This window comes from Vulpes lagopus, chromosome 18, assembly GCF_018345385.1.
Source record: "Vulpes lagopus strain Blue_001 chromosome 18, ASM1834538v1, whole genome shotgun sequence".
Classification (NCBI taxonomy): Eukaryota; Metazoa; Chordata; class Mammalia; order Carnivora; family Canidae; genus Vulpes; species Vulpes lagopus.
The window spans coordinates 33775883-33793395 of record NC_054841.1 but is presented as its reverse complement, the minus strand read 5'-3'; the positions used below and the strand labels follow the sequence as shown (position 1 = coordinate 33793395).

The 17513-nt window shown below is 43.4% G+C and overlaps 1 protein-coding gene across 2 annotated transcripts in view; it reads right to left on the bottom strand.

Moving 5' to 3' along the window:
- The window catches only part of PLCB1 (phospholipase C beta 1), a 679067-nt gene extending 662338 nt beyond the window's left edge, over window positions 1–16729 (bottom strand). For both annotated transcript variants that reach the window (XM_041732275.1, XM_041732276.1), the window contains exons 1-2: window positions 16487–16729; window positions 1890–1967 (exon numbers count right to left, since the gene is read on the bottom strand). In XM_041732275.1, the coding sequence (XP_041588209.1) occupies window positions 1890–1967; window positions 16487–16585 (177 nt within the window). In that variant the 5' untranslated portion in view covers window positions 16586–16729. The remainder of the gene's footprint in view (window positions 1–1889; window positions 1968–16486) is intronic.
- Between the last annotated feature and the right edge of the window lie 784 nt (window positions 16730–17513).

The following is a 17513-nucleotide window of genomic DNA, read 5'->3' as shown; positions in this document are numbered from 1 at the left end:
AAACCCTGATATATGACTGAGGGATGACTTCGGTATTTAAAAAGTCAGAAATGAATTTTACTATCTCTTAGCAGAATCATAATATTAATATCCATGAGAGGAAAAATAATAGAGATAAAAGGAATTGCTACCACCTTATTTGTTTCAATTGGTCATAAACAGCATTACAACCAAGAGAAAATGGTTGTTGTAAAAAAAAAATTGAAAGAAATTGTCCTACATCTGAAAATAGGCATCTGTCAAAATCCTGGGTTCGCATAACAATGGAGATGCATCAAAAAACCTTCGGTCATAAACCCTTTCTCTTTCTCAAGCAAAGAAATATTTATGATTGGTCTTAGAAGGGAGCTTAACAGAGTTGCCATGAATTATTTAAAAACCCCAAAATACCTTCTGTTGCTTTTATAAAAGCTTGATTTACAAGCTGAAAAATCAAACTGACAGTTTAGTCCCTTGTACAAATACTCAACCTTTAAAAATGCCGTAGGCATTATAAATATATCTTTCATGAATATAGCTTCAACAGTTCTAAAAATAGTCTTTAGGAGGAGAAAAAAAAAAAAAACCTCTTTCAAGCCATTGTTTTATACATAACAGCAGGAAACCAAACAGAATGTCAAAGCCAAAGTGATTAACACACCCAGCAATAAACATGAACATTAAATAGGAAATCTTACCCAAATATATATTTTTTTTTGATATGAGCTTGGAGTCTATGGTTTAGCCTTGCATCTACGGCCAGAGATGATTCCAGCGTACCCATATTCAGAAAGTAACTCCAGGGCTACACAGTTAAAATTCACCTTTTGGATGAGTGTAAACAGGCACATCCAGGACTGGCTGTGGGAGCCAGTATTACTGTCCAGCACCCTGAGAGTTTCCCCCAGACTCCACCCTGACCTCAAACGTGCCATTGCAAAGGGTCAGTTCTAAGACCACTGCTCACAGGTGAAGTGAAGGTTGTCTCAGGGCAGAAGGAAAAGCCAACAAATTCCAATAACTTTGGACCTAGCTCAGAGATGTGAAAAGACTAACAGCCCTTCACTATGTGGTACCAGGTATTTTATTGGTTTTAATATGTATTTAGCACACTCAATAAAGCTTACCCATCTCTTCATCTAACAGAACTTACAGGGCCAAAATATTCTATGTTCTGTGACCTTACAGGTTCAAATACAGAACCATGGCATTGTCTCTTGAAATAATAACTACATTCTATGAATATTTTTTCTGCCCATTAAACTCCAAATAATTCTTGTGATCTGCAGACATTCTACGTCTTAATAATTTAATATGGAATCATCTAAATTGGTTTCAGAGTAAATGAGATCCTAAATTCATCATATGGTAGACAGAAAGGTCATATGAAAAAAAAAATTCCTGAAAAACTGAAGATATAAGCTAAAGGGATCTTATTCTTCATTTTTCTAATGTGAACAAGCGATCATGACCAAAATCCCCCCTGAGGCTGGGAAAACCCTTAATAAGCAATGAAGGGGGGAAGGAAGAGAAAAGAAAGTCAAACTTAGAGTCATTTGGGTCAAAAGTGATTTTTTTTCTCATTTTTCTTTATTCTTTATTAGTAGAGTTGAAGGGGGGCTTCAGTCACTACTGCCTAATTTTCTCCTAGAACAAATGTAATTCACATTTCTAAGTTCTTGTCCTGAAAAAAAAAAAAAACCAATTGTTCTAGGATTTAGCATATCTAATACTTCAGACTAGAATTCTTGGAAAATCCCAAGACATTTCCACTTTAGAGATCCTAAGTAGAATCTTTAAATAAATTACGGAGTCATCAATGAAATGGATATACTTACATAGGTAACTTAAACATTTGGCAAATCAGCAACCAACTAGGAAATGTAAGAAAGACATATCTCACTTTTTACCTTATTTTGATCTGTCCAGTAAAAGAAAAATCCCTGAGGGTCAGTCCTCAAAATAATTGGAGTCACAATAGTGGAGTCCTAGAAGTATAAGAAAAAAACACAAATATCAGCATATATCACTGTAGAAAGTCCAACCCAGGAGTTGCTTAACAAGTAATAATTGCTAAGAGTTTCTCCAAGGTGAAACTTGTTATTAGTTTTAGTTATTAGTAAAAGTTTCAAAAAAATATCCTAACTTCACAGTATTATTAATTACATAACTAAACTTCTTTACTAATAATTAGAATATCTGTGCATTCTTGTAAAGGAAAAGCCCAGTGATGAATGCATTTATTAAGACGAATTGACATGTTTTTTATTAAAAAGCTATATCTAGTTGTCCAAATAATTTAAACATTAAACACCATTACATATTTTATATAAGTAGAATTAATTAAAATCCATGCTTGAAGGTAATATTTTAAATTACATTTGCGCTATAAAATGATCTTTAATTGTACTAGAGAGTAAACACAGTATTTGAGCATTGTTGTTTCCAAGGTAACAGTAAATAAGTTCACAGTCTACATTTTCAGAAAGATATACACAAAATTGTCGCAAATTTAAATTTCATAAGATAAAACATCACAGACAAATAGTCTTCAGAGTTTAAAGCATGCACTTTATAAAGCAAAAACGGCATGCACTGTAATTATAATATTAAACATTTCTAAAATATGTGTTCTTTTCTTTTGGCAATTTTCAGAAAGGCATACCATCTGCACAAGAAAACACATGTCACTGGATATGGATTTTTATACTGAAATACTTGGGCCTTTGTAGGAATCACATTTTTAAAAGAGACATAAATTACCAGTTTATTTCAACTTTTTCATACACTTTTTAACCAAGGTATGGCACATCCTCCATCTGATCAAAAAGGCTTATAATGAAAATTAGAACTTCCAGAAATAATTTTGGAATTGAAGACTGTATTCCTGATGGGAAGAGCAGATCAATGGTTTTAGTCTATGTGGTTAAATCTTATTGTAAAGCTAGGTTCTGAAGGCCATCCCCTTGGGGATGTCTGTCCCTCTGGGTGTCTCATCTTACACAGCTACATCTGGAAACAACAAAAACCACAACAAGGTAATAATAACACCTACCTCAGAGGGTGTCTGTGAGAATTAAAGAGGATAATTTGGGTAAAGTACTTGGACCAAATGCTTGGCTCATAAAATCATTTACTATTAGTGGATTATGCTTAAAAACTGTCTTATTGGGGATCCCTGGGTGGCTCAGCGATTTAGTGCTTGCCTTCGGCCCAAGGTGTGATCCTGGAGTTCCCAGATCAAGTCCCACATCAGGCTCCCTGCATAGAGCCTGCTTCTCCCTCTGCCAGTGTCTCTGCCTCTCTCTCTCTCTCTTTCTGTGTCTCTCATGAATAAATAAATAAAATCTTAAAAAAAAAAAAAGAAAGGTAGAATGCTTTAAAAAATTAAAAAAAAATTAAAAAACTGACTTATTAAAATAGCAAATGAAAGTTTACCCTAGTATTCTTTTCTTATCATGCTTAATACCTATAATATAAAATGTACCTGTAAGTTCAGTAGCATTAAGTATATTCACATTGCTGTGCAGCCGTTACCACCAACCATTTCCAGAACTTTTTCATCTTCCCACCTGAAATACCCCAATCATTAAACACCAACTCCCTATTCCCTCCTCCTTAGCCCCTGGCAATTACCACCTATTTTGTCTCTATTAATTCAACTTGTCTTAGTACCTCATATAAACAGAAACGTACAATATTTATCCTTTTGTGACTGATTTATTTTGTGCCTGGCATCATGTGCTAAAGGGTCATCCATGTTGTACCAGATGTCAGAATTTCCTTCCTTTGTAAGGCTGAATAATATTCTATTGTATGCTCATATCATATTTTATTTATCCACCCATCTGTCAACAGACCTTTGGGTTGTTTCCACCTTTTGGCTATTGGGAATAATGCTGCTATGAACATAGATTCACAAATCTCTGAGTCCCTGCTTTCAACTGTTTTATATCCAGACGTGAAATAGCTGGATCATATCGCAGTCCTGTGTTTAAGTTTTTGAAGTACTGCCATTGCCATTCTGTTTTATCTTGATATTCTTAAGATTTATTTTTAACGTGCAGTTTGGAAAATATATTTTACAAGGATAGTGCTGCTGCACAGAACTTCGGCTGAAATTTAAAATCTCAAAATTACTTCTAAATGCAAAAAAAAAAGATTTGAAAACAAATTTAATATGAGAGTGAAAGAACAATTTTTAAAATAGTTTAAGCTGCTTCAATGAGATTATATGCAAAAAAGTTCATAGCAATATTTGCAATAAATCATAGCAATGTTTTCAAGTATGTTTTATCACCCACCATCCTCTAAAATCAGGCAAAATGAAACTTTCTGACAGGCTGCATGCAGCACACATCCCCACTTCCGGTGAACCTGGAATTAACCTGTGGTTTTAACATATCATTTGCAGATCAGTTCCTTTTCTTATCAGAGTGTCTGACAAGAGCATCTGACAAGATTCTAATCGGAATCTTGGTGACAAGTTACTTCAAGGATCCCAGACAATCAAATATTTAAAATCAGCATAGTAAACCTGCTCAAATTTATATTTTAGAACACTGTATTAGGCTGCCTCATTTGCTTCCGATAGTGCTATTTCTAGTATTTCTAGCTAATTCCTTCTCCTCCTTCAAAATTATAGCTCCTTTGTTAAATTTTCTTGACCCCAATCTTCCAGCCACGGTCCCTCTGTTAAATGATCATTTATCTCGGCTACCTGCCTGCTTCCTCCATAATCACCTCTAACATTCCAAGATCAGCTGGAACTTGGCATTCTTGCCATCCAAGGCAGGATTTGACCCAGAAATACATGAATATCCATTTTCAATTCCACCTGCTTTCTTCCCACCTCCCACATAGCTGCAAGTGTCTATATTCTCCCTGTACCAAAGTAGCCACTCCACCCAGATCACAAGTATTCTTAATTGTCAGAACATATGCTCTAGTTTGAAGTTTGAAATATATGGTCATCCTTCATTTCCAAGGAAACTGCAGAGACTGTAACTCTTGCTGCATTTTACTGCAGAAAAATGGAGACAACTCTCAGGGAGTCTGTTATTTGTTTCTCTCCATCAATATCCTTAAGACATGTATTCTATTTAAGATGGTGGCTTTCAAACTTCTGGGTGCATGAGATTTTACTAAAAATGCTTGTTAAAACACAGAATGCTGAGCCCCTTCCCCAGAGTTTTTCATTCAATAGGTTTGGGCTGGAGACTGAAAACATGCATTTCTAACAAGTCCTCAGTGCTGCTGCTGCTGGTTCTGGGACCACACTTTGAGATCCACTACACTGGCCTACAATGGGTGAGCTTTGGGTCAGGACACAGTGATGTAAAGGCCCAAGGAGTACCAGCGAGCTTAAAATGTAGACAAAACTGTGTCTTGTAAGTACATTGCCTCTAGGAATTCAACTTTAACTTGCTTATTTCAAGTTAACAGGTTTTACAGGTTTTTTTTACCCAATAAACATCTGCCTTGGAAAAGAGAACACTGATAAACATACTTGTCTTAAGTAACAGTAGATGATGTGAGGTAAATTTCCATTTACTTCTCTTTATTTTTATAGAAACTGTTTTACTCACATCCCTATCTCATCAATAGATCCATAGTGAGACTGATATAATGATATAAGAAGCTTCTGCTTTGCAATTTATTTTCTTTTTTATTATTGTCCCACTAAGGAGCCCTTTTAGGCATTTATTTTCCTAATCATCCTCAAAGAAATTGTATCACAGGTATTCCTAGGATGTATATGTTGTATGTGTATCTGTGTTTTATACAAAATTTAAAAAAGAAGATTTTTTTGTCCCTCAAGACCATTTTCACTTTTTTGGAGGTGACTGCCCCCACTTGAGAATCCATGCTCTGTGCCTGAAGTCCAAGATGGACTTACTAGCCATCTGTGGTGACTAAACACTTACCAATGTGGCTAGTTCAACTGAGATGTGCTGTCTGATTTCAAAGACAAGGAATGAAAACAAGAATATAAAATAGCTCATTAATAATTGTTAATATTGAGGGGTGCCTAGGTGGCTTAGTCCATGAAGTGTCTGCCTTAGGCTCAAGTCATGATCTCAGGGTGCTGGGATCAAACCCAGCATCAGGCTCTCTGCTCAGTGGGGAGCCTGCTTCTCCCTCTCCCTCTATCCATCCCCCACTCTCAAGGGCACACACTCTCTCTCCCCCTCTTTCAGATACATAAGCAAAATCTTTAAAAACAATAATAATAATTGTTAATACAGATTATATATTGAAATAAATATAGTGGATTAAATAAACTATCTTGTTAGAATTAATTCCATCTGTTTCCTTTTAGCTGTTTTTAATAGGGCTACTAGAAAATTTTAAATTCCTAAGTGGCTTACATTTTATTTCTACTGGGGAGTGCAGCTCTAAAACTATGGAGAAATAAGGTTTCTCATTAGCAGGGAGATGTTTTTCACAAAACGAACTTGGCCAGATAATTCCATCTAGCAAGTTTTGGGGTTTTTCCATACACGCAGTTACCATCCACTTTTAACATCTACGTAGTACAAAATAAATCTAGTTGCTTCTCTAAGTGTCAATTCTTCAAATAAATAAATAGAGCCATCATGTTGCCCCCTCTAAGCAACAGACTTTGCCAGCCAGGTTGAGGTATGTTGTGGGCTGAACTGTGCCCCCACAAAAAATATATATGTTGAAGTCCCAACCCTAGTGCTTCAAAATAACCATCACCATATCTGGACTCTCTACGGAGGCTATTACGTTCAAAGGAAGTCACAAGGGTGAGCCCAAATCCGATAAGGCTGGAGTTCTTATAGAAGAGGAAGTTTGGACACAGAAACATACAGAGAGGAGATGATGCAGAGACACAGGGAAAAGTTGGCCATCCAACAGTCCAGGCCTGAACAGATGTTTCCCTCACGAGGAGGGAACCAGTTCTGCCAACACCTTGATCTTGGATTTCAAGCCTCTAAAACTGTGAGAAAATCCAATTCTATTGTTTAAGCCTCCCTGTGGTACTTTGTAATGGCAGCCCTAGCAAACTAGTTCAAAGAATAACCCTAAACCTTAAGGCTAACGTCAAGGACCAGTCCACAGACCCACGGCATATTCCTCTGTGCCATTATCAGAAAGTCTATTGGCCAACATTGACCACGATCCTAACTCCACATGACTCTGATTTTATGCTGTTACAAGAGAACACATATGAATAAAGACATGCAAGTCTAAATTAATCAATATTACAGAGTCAACAAGGAAAAATAACAAGCAATGTTCCATAGGGATTGCCCAAGACCTGCATCAGGAAAAAGAAGAGCCAAAGATGGGAAATATATACGTTGCAGTTGTATAAACAGGGAAAAAAGAATTCTAAGGGTCACAGAAAAGCAGATGTGATCCCTTCAAACATTGGCAATGCAGTCCTAACTATGCAAAAAAAAAATAAAAATTAAAAATAAAATAATAAAAGACGTTAAGGTATTGGCTTAGGATCAGTGAGGTAAAACTTCTACATACATCAACATTGATGAGAATTTTCTTCCCCAGGTCTATCCAGTCTGAAATTTCCCTCAACTAAAGGAAAGCAGAGGAGGTCTGTTACCAGGTCCAGAAGAGAAGATGCAAAACAGTGGAGAGAAGCACCATTTCAATATGTGCATTTTACCGACAGGTATAAAAATCTCTCTTAGCAGAATACAGGGAAAAGTTGGAAACATATTTCTTCAAATACCACACAAGTTACTTCAGACACTGTAGTACAGATTCAAACAGAAGCCCAGATCCCCAGTCACCCAAGGTGCTGTGGCTTATTGGGGACATCAGATGAGGAAAGAGACCATTTTAGTAAGATATAACTCTTGTGGGTATAAAGGGGCATCACACTGCAGTCTGAATTTGCATTTTCTTATGACTAATGACGTTGAACATCTTCTCATATGCTTCCTGGCCTGGTGTGTGTGTGTGTGTGTGTGTGTGTGTGTGTGTGTGTGTGTGTGTTGGCACACTCATGCACATGCGTTAGCCCAATACTTTTAAAAATCAGTTGCTAAGATTTAAATCAGTGGTTCTGAACTGGGGCAATTTTGCAATGTCCAGAGATAATTTTGTTTGTCGAACTGGGGCTTTTACTACTGACATCTAGTGGGTAGAAGCCAGGGATGGTGCAAAACGTCCTACAATGCACAGACCAGCCCCTTACAACAAAGAATGATCTAGCCTCAAATGTCAATAATACTGAGGCTGAAAACATGGCTTCAATGGCTTCCCATTAACTTTATGATAAAACCTTGCAGTGGCCTAAGCAGGCCACTTGCCATCCTGCCAGCGTTACCTGAACCACAAGCTCCCCATCTGCTTATTCTGCTCTGTCCTTCAAAGGACACATCCTTTGATCCTTGGAATGCCCCCATGTGCTGCTCCATTGGCCTGACACACTCTCCCCGCCTTTTGATGGCCCAAGTCCTACTTAGAACGCAGGTCTTCCCATAAATAGAATGCCTCCCAGGGACCCTTCCACATTTCTTATGCTCACATGTACCTCTAGATCTTTTTCTGTAGCACTTACTAACACCATTATAATGAAGTAATTACGCTCCTATTTCTTTAGCATCTCTCCCCCCTCCCCAATAAAATACAAACTTCACCAGGGCAGGAACCAAACTATTTATCATCATAACTCCACAACACTAATAAAATATCTAGTTTATAAGAGGCATCAATGCATATTTTCATTATGAATGCTGAATGGGTGGATGGAAAGATATGGCAGGAAAAGAAGCAAGGAAGCAAAGATAGGTTCTGCAAACTATCAGTTGGGGTCGGCACCTAGCAGGTTGCCAGGAGAATTGCCAGGTTGGCAAGAGAATTTCCAAAGCAATGATAAGGGCAGAACAAGGCTTTGGAGGACTGAGAAGGAGTGGCTGGGATGTAAGGAAAGGAAGATGTGGGTATAAGCAACACTTTTGTGGTGGTGGGAAAATGATGAAGGGGGTAATGACTACACAAGGAAGACTGGAAAACATTGTGCTGAATTCTACCTTGGGATATATATGACTAAAAGGCATATTGAGAGATGCCTGGGTGGCTCAGTGGTTAAGTGTCTACCTTCGGCTCAGGGCATGATCCCAGGGTCCTGGGATTGAGTCCCACATCGGGCTCCCCACAGGAAGCCTGCTTCTCCCTCTGCCTATGTCCCTGACTGTCTCTGTGTCTCTCATGAATAAACAAAATCTTTTTTAAAAAATTTAAAAATAAAAGGCATATTGAGAGATGCCTGGGTGGCTCAGTGGTTAAGTGTCTACCTTCGGCTCAGGGCATGATCCCAGGGTCCTGGGATTGAGTCCACATCGGGCTCCCCACAGGAAGCCTGCTTCTCCCTCTGCCTATGTCCCTGACTGTCTCTGTGTCTATCATGAATAAACAAAATCTTTTTTTAAAAAATTTAAAAATAAAAGGCATATTGAGAGATGCCTGGTGGCTCAGTGGTTAAGTGTCTACCTTCGGCTCAGGGCATGATCCCAGGGTCCTGGATCGAGTCCCGCATCGGACTCCCTGCAGGGAGCCTGCTTCTCCATCTGCCTATGTCTCTGCCTATCTCTCTGTGTCTCTCATGAATAAATAAATTAAATATTTTTAAAAATAAATAAATAAATTAGTAGAGTTTTGTTTAACTGTTTCCTCCGTTGGGGCATTTACAACTGCTTCTCTTTCCAGACTTCACCTTTAGGACAGATGAGGAGCTAACCAATTGCCGTCTAAACAGAAGGCAAGTCACTTTTGTTGTATTGTTCAAGAGGGTTCATTCAGCAGTTAATAAAAACATACTTTAAGGGCACCTGGGTGACTCAATGGTTGAGTGTCTGCTTTTGGCTCAGGTCGTGATCCAGGGTCCTGGCTCTGCCTATGTCCCTGACTGTCTCTGTGTCTATCATGAATAAACAAAATCTTTTTTTAAAAAATTTAAAAATAAAAGGCATATTGAGAGATGCCTGGGTGGCTCAGTGGTTAAGTGTCTACCTTCGGCTCAGGGCATGATCCCAGGGTCCTGGGATTGAGTCCACATCGGGCTCCCCACAGGAAGCCTGCTTCTCCCTCTGCCTATGTCCCTGACTGTCTCTGTGTCTATCATGAATAAACAAAATCTTTTTTTAAAAAATTTAAAAATAAAAGGCATATTGAGAGATGCCTGGGTGGCTCAGTGGTTAAGTGTCTACCTTCGGCTCAGGGCATGATCCCAGGGTCCTGGGATTGAGTCCACATCGGGCTCCCCACAGGAAGCCTGCTTCTCCCTCTGCCTATGTCCCTGACTGTCTCTGTGTCTATCATGAATAAACAAAATCTTTTTTAAAAAATTTAAAAATAAAAGGCATATTGAGAGATGCCTGGGTGGCTCAGGTCGAGTCCCGCATCGGACTCCCTGCAGGGAGCCTGCTTCTCCATCTGCCTATGTCTCTGCCTATCTCTCTGTGTCTCTCATGAGTCAATAAATCTTAAAAAAAAAAAAAAACAGAAACAAAAAACCGTGCTTTAGGCTGAAGAGAGTTTATTTTGTTTTCACGGAAATTTTTTTTTTTTTTTAATTTTTATTTATTCATGAGAGTCGCAGAGAGAGAGAGAGAGAGAGAGGCAGAGACACAGGCAGAGGGAGAAGCAGGCTCCATGCACCGGGAGCCCGACGTGGGATTCGATCCCGGGTCTCCAGGATCGCGCCCCGGGCCAAAGGCAGGCGCCAAACCGCAGCGCCACCCAGGGATCCCTTCACGGAAATTTAAAAAAAAAAAAATAGCTATCAAAAATAGGGAAAACCAATCTATACAGTTATAAGCCAGGATGACTGTTACCCTCCCCCTCCCGCCTCCAGGAGGTATAAGGACCTGAAGGTAGCACCCGAGGCTGGTAGTGCTGTTCTTGATCTGGTGCTGCTTACTGAAAGTGTTCATTTTGTGAAAACGGAGCCAGGGAGACAGAAGATTTTTGTGTTTTGCTGTGTGCATGTTACACTCTGATAAAAAGCTTAAAACAGCTTTATTTGACGAGGCTTTGGAAAAGTTAATACTTTTACACTTAAAGTAATTACTATCAATGAGAAAGTCACAGAAGGTCTTTGAACATAGAAAAATGGACATATTTGGGCATATTTAAGTGGCATTTTTGAGGGCATCTGCCAGCTTTCCAGCCTGAAATCTGTCTCTCACTCTGTGGGGGTCCCATCCGGATCCACCACCTACCAGCCGGAGCTATTTCTTCTCTGTTTCCCATAACCTTTCCAAAGTGAGTGCTGCCGAATGCCCATCTCATGAACCCTTCCCCTCTGCTCCCTCATTAATTTTGTCAGTGTCATCCATCATCTGCTTCCATCATTTTGGAAACTGTAACCGCAGATTCTACATAATGCAAGCGTTCTAAATAAGCTTTTGTGTATGATGCTGAGTGGCATATCGCACATTTCCCACTACCTGTTTTAACTGCAGAGATTTTGTTTGTGGGGGGAAGAGCAGTGGAAAGGGAGGAGGGTGCTACTTGTTTCAAATCCATGGGGCATTAATGCAAATCCAAACCTTTGAGCTTCCTCAGCCTTCTTCTCAAACAACTTAGCCAGTCACAGGTATAACTGTCGAGTTAGACTGTATTTATGAGAATGTACAAAGATTATTTATATATATATTTATTTATTTATTTATTTATTTATTTATTTATTTTCAATATGTATGTTCTTACCAAATTATAAGAGTTTTGTTTAACTGTTTCTTCTTTCCATATATATTTTTTTTTAATTTAAGTAGAAATAAAACTTATGGATGCTTTGTAAACTGACTTGCTTTAAAGAGTATGTGTCCCGCTTTTTATAAAGATTCATTTTCTCTGAAACACCTGAATTTTTTTAAAAGAGTAAAAAACTGATTTTTTTTTCTTTTTTCCCAACTATAAAATATGAACACACATGAAAGGGAATGAACAGAAGATCTGGATCATCCCACTTGTAGAATAAAAGAGTTGTCTAACATACACTGGCCACTATGATAAAATTCATGGCCCTCTAACTATTAGAGGAACAATAATTTTTAAAACTGTGTTTTATTAAGAGTTTCCTGTGTGTCAGGCACTATACAAAACAATGCATATGCCTTCGCTCATTTAACCTTACCAGCTGGTGTGGGCAGCAGGAAATATTACAATCCTCACATCATAGATGAGGAATCCCAGTTTGAGGTGCATTAAGTAACTTACTTATAGCGAGATCAGAATTTGGAGGGCAAAACTAGAGAAAGAAGCCCTCCATGCCTTAGAGGTTGTGGAACAAAGAGACGGGGTCCTGGGACCTTACACAGAGGCAAATCAGAGCCCGGGAGGGAGTAGAAATATGATTTCTACTCTTCCTCTTTTCTTCCCCATGCTTTCCAATACAGAGCAAGGCCAAACATGGTGGGGGGCAGACTGACATTCTCTCAAGCTCCTTGAGATGCAGAAAGAACCCCCCTCCACTGTCCATCTCACCAGAACTCTCCTACAACATTCACAGTCCTTTGTACCCACCTCCACTACAGGGGCCTGTAACATACAAGTGCAAAATAAAAGCAAAGATAAAGTTGCATCCTTTGATATCATTGGTAAAACAGATAACCAAGATAGGTCAGTTCTATAGCTGCTGACCAAGTTCTGGAGGACAAGGTTTGGCCTTGATGTTCTGACACGCAATTACTAGTTGTTCAAACACTGAAATAATTCTATGCCCCACAGTGCCTGAGGACCCCTAGCCCTCCCCACAATCAGGCAGAAGAAAGGCCAGTGGCTGGCCCTGGTGCAAGAGGGTGTTCTCCACGTCCCTGCTCCAGTTCTATTGCCCACCTACCGTCTGCTGTGATTGGTTAGTGCCTTGTTTAGTCAAAGCTTTTGACTACCACTTGTAGAGCATCCACAGCCATGATCCTGGCAGGTAGCCAGCAGATTATGCAGGGCACTGCACCTGGCCTAGCTGACATCTTCCATTCCATATGGTGGTCAGAAAAACAGTATTTATGGTGTTTTAACCAGTCAAGGAACAAGAGATAATCTCTCCACAATTCTAAATAGTCCCCACACTTACCATTTTCAAATGTATTCTTATGCTTTGCAATGGGCTATTGAGAATCTCTTTTACGAGTTTGTGCATCCTTCTTCTTAAAGACCAAAGAGCAGAATTCTATAGGTTTTAAGTGAGATCAGATATTTGAGAGATTTTAAGATTATTTCCAGCATTTACATCTCCTCTGGACAAGCAGGTGGGGATGTACCCCGGGGCAAGAGGCAGCAGGTACTTCCCAAAGTCAGAGCCAAAAAAGAAAAACACAGGAGTCTCCCCGGCTCAAAGACAGACAAAACGGCCTCTCAAAAATCTTCTGTTTTTCCCTTTCTAACAATTCCATTAGAAGCAGGTAACAATGCTGAAAATTTTTTATTGCATAAAGGAAATTCAAAAGACACATACGAGTGTAAGGTAAGCCAGCCTAGGCATCAGAGACACTTCATAAGATAGGCCATAAGATCTAAAAAGAATATCCATGATTTTGTCACTGAGGTCCTTCTACCTCTTAGATAGAAAGGTAACAACTGGATGAATTTCTCAACATGGAAACATAGAGATAAAATTAAAATCACAAACTAGCAAAAATTGACACAGACTGACAAGATCACGGGAGCTATCTATCATACTTTTTAAGTTACTTCACAAATCTTATCTCAGTGGTTTCAAAGTGTGGTTCCCCAGACCGGCAGCCTCATTATCACTCAAAAAAAAAAAAAAAATCCTATGAGAAATTCAGATTCTCAGGCCCCACCTCAGACCTTCTGAATCAGGCCCTGAGAGTGGGATCAGCAATCTGAGTGTTGCCAAGCCCGCTCTGATGTATGTCTCTGATGTTTCTGACGTATGCTCAAGTGTGAGAAGTGCTGCTTTATCCTACTGCGTACTCCCAACCATGCTATGTAAAATTGGTTTAAAAAAAAAAAAAGGAGCATTCTCACAGTCTTGCACAAGAGGCAGCAAAGATTCAGAAGAGGCAAGTGATTAACCTAAAGTAACACAGGTGACTGGCAAGAGAATCAGCAGGTAAACTCAAGCCTTTGGACTCAAGATCTAGTTCTCTTTTGTCTTCATCATGCAGTATCACTATGATGCAATATAGTTAGCCGGATCACCTCAACTAGTTTGATTTTGGAATGGCAAATATGAACCGGAACCTAAGTTCAAAAGTAAACTTAGGCCACCTATATCCACCTGAGGAGGATACAGGGGACCTAAGAAAGTCTGGTGGCCTCTTAGTTCACAGATCACCATGGAGATGCAGAGCTAGGGAGCTTACTGGAGAGTTCATCATATGCCAGATAACTTGACTCTTGGGTGCAATCTAGGTTCTTCCCTATAGAAGATCTAAGATTCTCCAGGCCGCCTCTCCTTAGTGCATACATCCTTCCTGTAGGGTTTCCCAGGAAACTCGCTGTTGTGGTGCTCAGAAAGAGCACTTCTCACCTTCAGGTGGTGTCTGCCTGGTGGCCTCTCAACAGAGTGTAATGACTCTCATTGCATCACTCCTCATCTCTATATGATCGGTGGTGCTCCTGATAACTTTCTCTCTCCTCTACCTATCATGTAAGGTCTGTAACAGCAGAGATTCTGTCTACAGTGGTCATCACCCCCCTGATCTAGGGTAGGGTCTGGCATTATAGGTAAAGAAGAAATACACAGGCCATGAATGCACAGTAATAAAAATCATCTACCAGGATGTATCAAAATGTGTTCCACAGAAGAGCCTCATTTTCAAAGTGACACTGGCTATTTTCTTTCAAATAAGACATTCTGGAACATTGTTTAAAATCATCACTGTGAATAAACCCAGAGTTTATAATGGAATATCCTTTTATACTCTGTAAAGTCTCTCTCTTTCTCTCTCTCTCTCTCTCTCTCTCTCTCTCTCTCTCCCTTTTCTGCCCTTACCTTCCTTGTAGGTAAACTCTCTATTGGAGACCTCAAGGTGGGCAAGCCTGTTTTATTTGCTACTGAACTGCATTTTCTTGCTCCTTGTTGCTGTTTTTCCTTCACACAAACAAAGCATTTAATCTGTGTCTGAATTTATTGTTTAGATTCTATTCCATTTACAAAAACATCCGGTCATTACACTGGGACGGAAGAAGAAAAGTGTAAAGTCCTCAGTAAAAGGATGTGTGTTTACATCTTTGCCTACGGCATCAAGTAATTGGCATTAGCTTTCAAGGAAGCTGTGGCTCATGCTCCAAGTTCTGCTTGCACTTCCAACTGGACAAAATATAGACACGGACTCACTCCCCTAAGTAATTGGTTTCGCTACCTGGAATATTTAAATTGTTTTCAGACACTGGAAAATGGCTTAAGAAGATTAGAGAAAAATACCCTGGGGGATAACAGGCTATAATTTACTAGGTGGAAAATCTTTTCAGCAAGAAGAACACCTTATTCCCCTGTAATTCCTCCTGTTTAAGAGATGTGTAGACCTACATTTCTCTAGATCCTGACAGCTCAGGTTTATCCCGGTGGGTTGCTCTTATCAAACCTTTTGAGTGACACCCAGCACATGAAAACTGATATGATAATGTCCTCCATCTGAATTTTCCCATGTTTTCAGCAGTTGTAAATGTTAAGTGTTTGAAGGCAATGTGGGGTGGGGGGGGCGTCGCTTGAAGTCTTGGGGTGCAGGGCTCAAGTGAACCCTGGAGGTCCGGCTCTGGGCTAAGCTCTGCCCCACTTGGCAAAAGATGCACACAAACGGGGGGGGTGGTCTGTTCCCGGCTCAGTTCTCAGAGGGGCCTCTCCACTTGCCCGCAGGCCCGCTGAGCGCCCCTGGACCCCGCGGGGCTCCCGGCCGCCCTCCAGGGCTCCTCATCTGTGCCCTCGCCGGCCACTCCCAAGGCCCCTCACTCCGGGGCCAGGCGCGGAAGTTTGGCTGCAGCGACCACCTGTCGGCGGGACCGCGGCGTCCTCCGCCGCGTGGGCCCATCGCAGCGCGGCAGGGTCGGCGGGCGGTCGCCCACGGCCTCGGGCAGGGGCTGGGGCTCGGGCTGGGGCTCGGAGGCGGGGGCTTCCCAGACGGGCCGGCGGGCGGGCGGGGGGGGTGCGCCGCGGGCGGGGAGGGCGCGTCTCGGTCACACCCGGCGCTCCCCAGCCGGTCCCAACTTCACACTTTCCAAACTCCCAGGACCGTCGCCGGGCAAAGCCCGCCCCCCGCTCCTCGGGCCCCAAGGCCTGGAGACCCTCGGGGGGCGCCGGCCAGCCCCGCGGAGACGGCAGCTCGGGACCCCGCGGAGCACCGGAGCGCGCGGAGCCGCCGCCGCCGCCGCCGCCCCAGGGGCCACCCCGCGCCCCGCGCCCCGCGCCCCGCGCCGCCCCGCGCCCCCCCGCGCCCCGCCGCACCCATTGCATAACGCGCCCCTCGCCCCACCCCCACGCCGCCCGCCCCGCGCCGCCGGCGCCCCCCGCCCCGGCCCCCAGCCCGCCGCCCCGACTTACATCATCCCACTTGACGAATTTGGTGCCCTTCTTGAGGCTGTCGGACACGCACACGGGCTTGAGTTGCAAAGCGTGCACTCCGGGCTGCGCCCCGGCCATCTGGGCTCATCGGGGCTCCGGGCGGCCCGGGCGAGCGCGGCACGGACGGGCGCGGGCGCGGGCGCGGGCGCGGGCGCGGGGCGCGGGCTCCCTCGTCGGCTCCGCGGCGCTCGGCTCTGCTCCCCCGCCGGCCTCCCCCTCCCGGGCTCCCGGCCTCCCCCTCCCGGCCTCCCGGCCTCCCCCTCCCGGCCTCCGCAGCTCCTCCGCGCGGCTCAGCAGGCGGGGCGCGCGGGCGCCGGGCGCCGGGCCATGCCCCGGGCGGGACGCGGGGTCGGGCGCCCGCGGTGGCTGCGGGGCCTCGGAGGGCGAAGGGAAGCCGAGCCGGGGGCCGAGGCTGCCAGCTGCCGCCGGGTCCTGCTCCGCCGCCGCCGCCGCCGCCGCCTCGAGGCGCACCATTCAGCACATCCTCTGTGCACAGAGGGAGAGCGCGAGTGACACACGCTCGGCGCCCCCCCACCCGCTCCTGCCCCTCCTCCCACCTCCTCCCGCCCCGCTTCCCCGCCACCCTCGCCGGCTCGGTCCCTCCTTCCCCGGCGGCTTCCAGCCCAACTTTGCGCGCTGGGTCAGCGCCGGGAAGCGGGGACGCAGCGGCACCTCCCGGCCCGCGGGCCCCACTGCAGCCGACGCCTGCGCCGCCCGCGCGCCCTCTGAGCATGCCCCGTGCCCCGGTTGCAGGGGCGCCCGGGTGCCCTGGAGCCGCGCGCCCCCGGGGGCTTTCCGGGGAACCTGCGCCGGAGCCTGACGTGTCTTCGGGTGCAAACTGGCTGGAGAACGGGGGAGGTCGGGAGGGATCCGAGAGGCAGCCCCCAAGCTGGAGCGCTCCAGCGCCGGCCACAGCCCAGCTCTTTGCAAATATGATTTATTGGTAGGGAAGGGAGCAGTTGAGAGGCGGCGTGAGGGCTCTTTGGGGAAACCTCGTGGCGCCTGA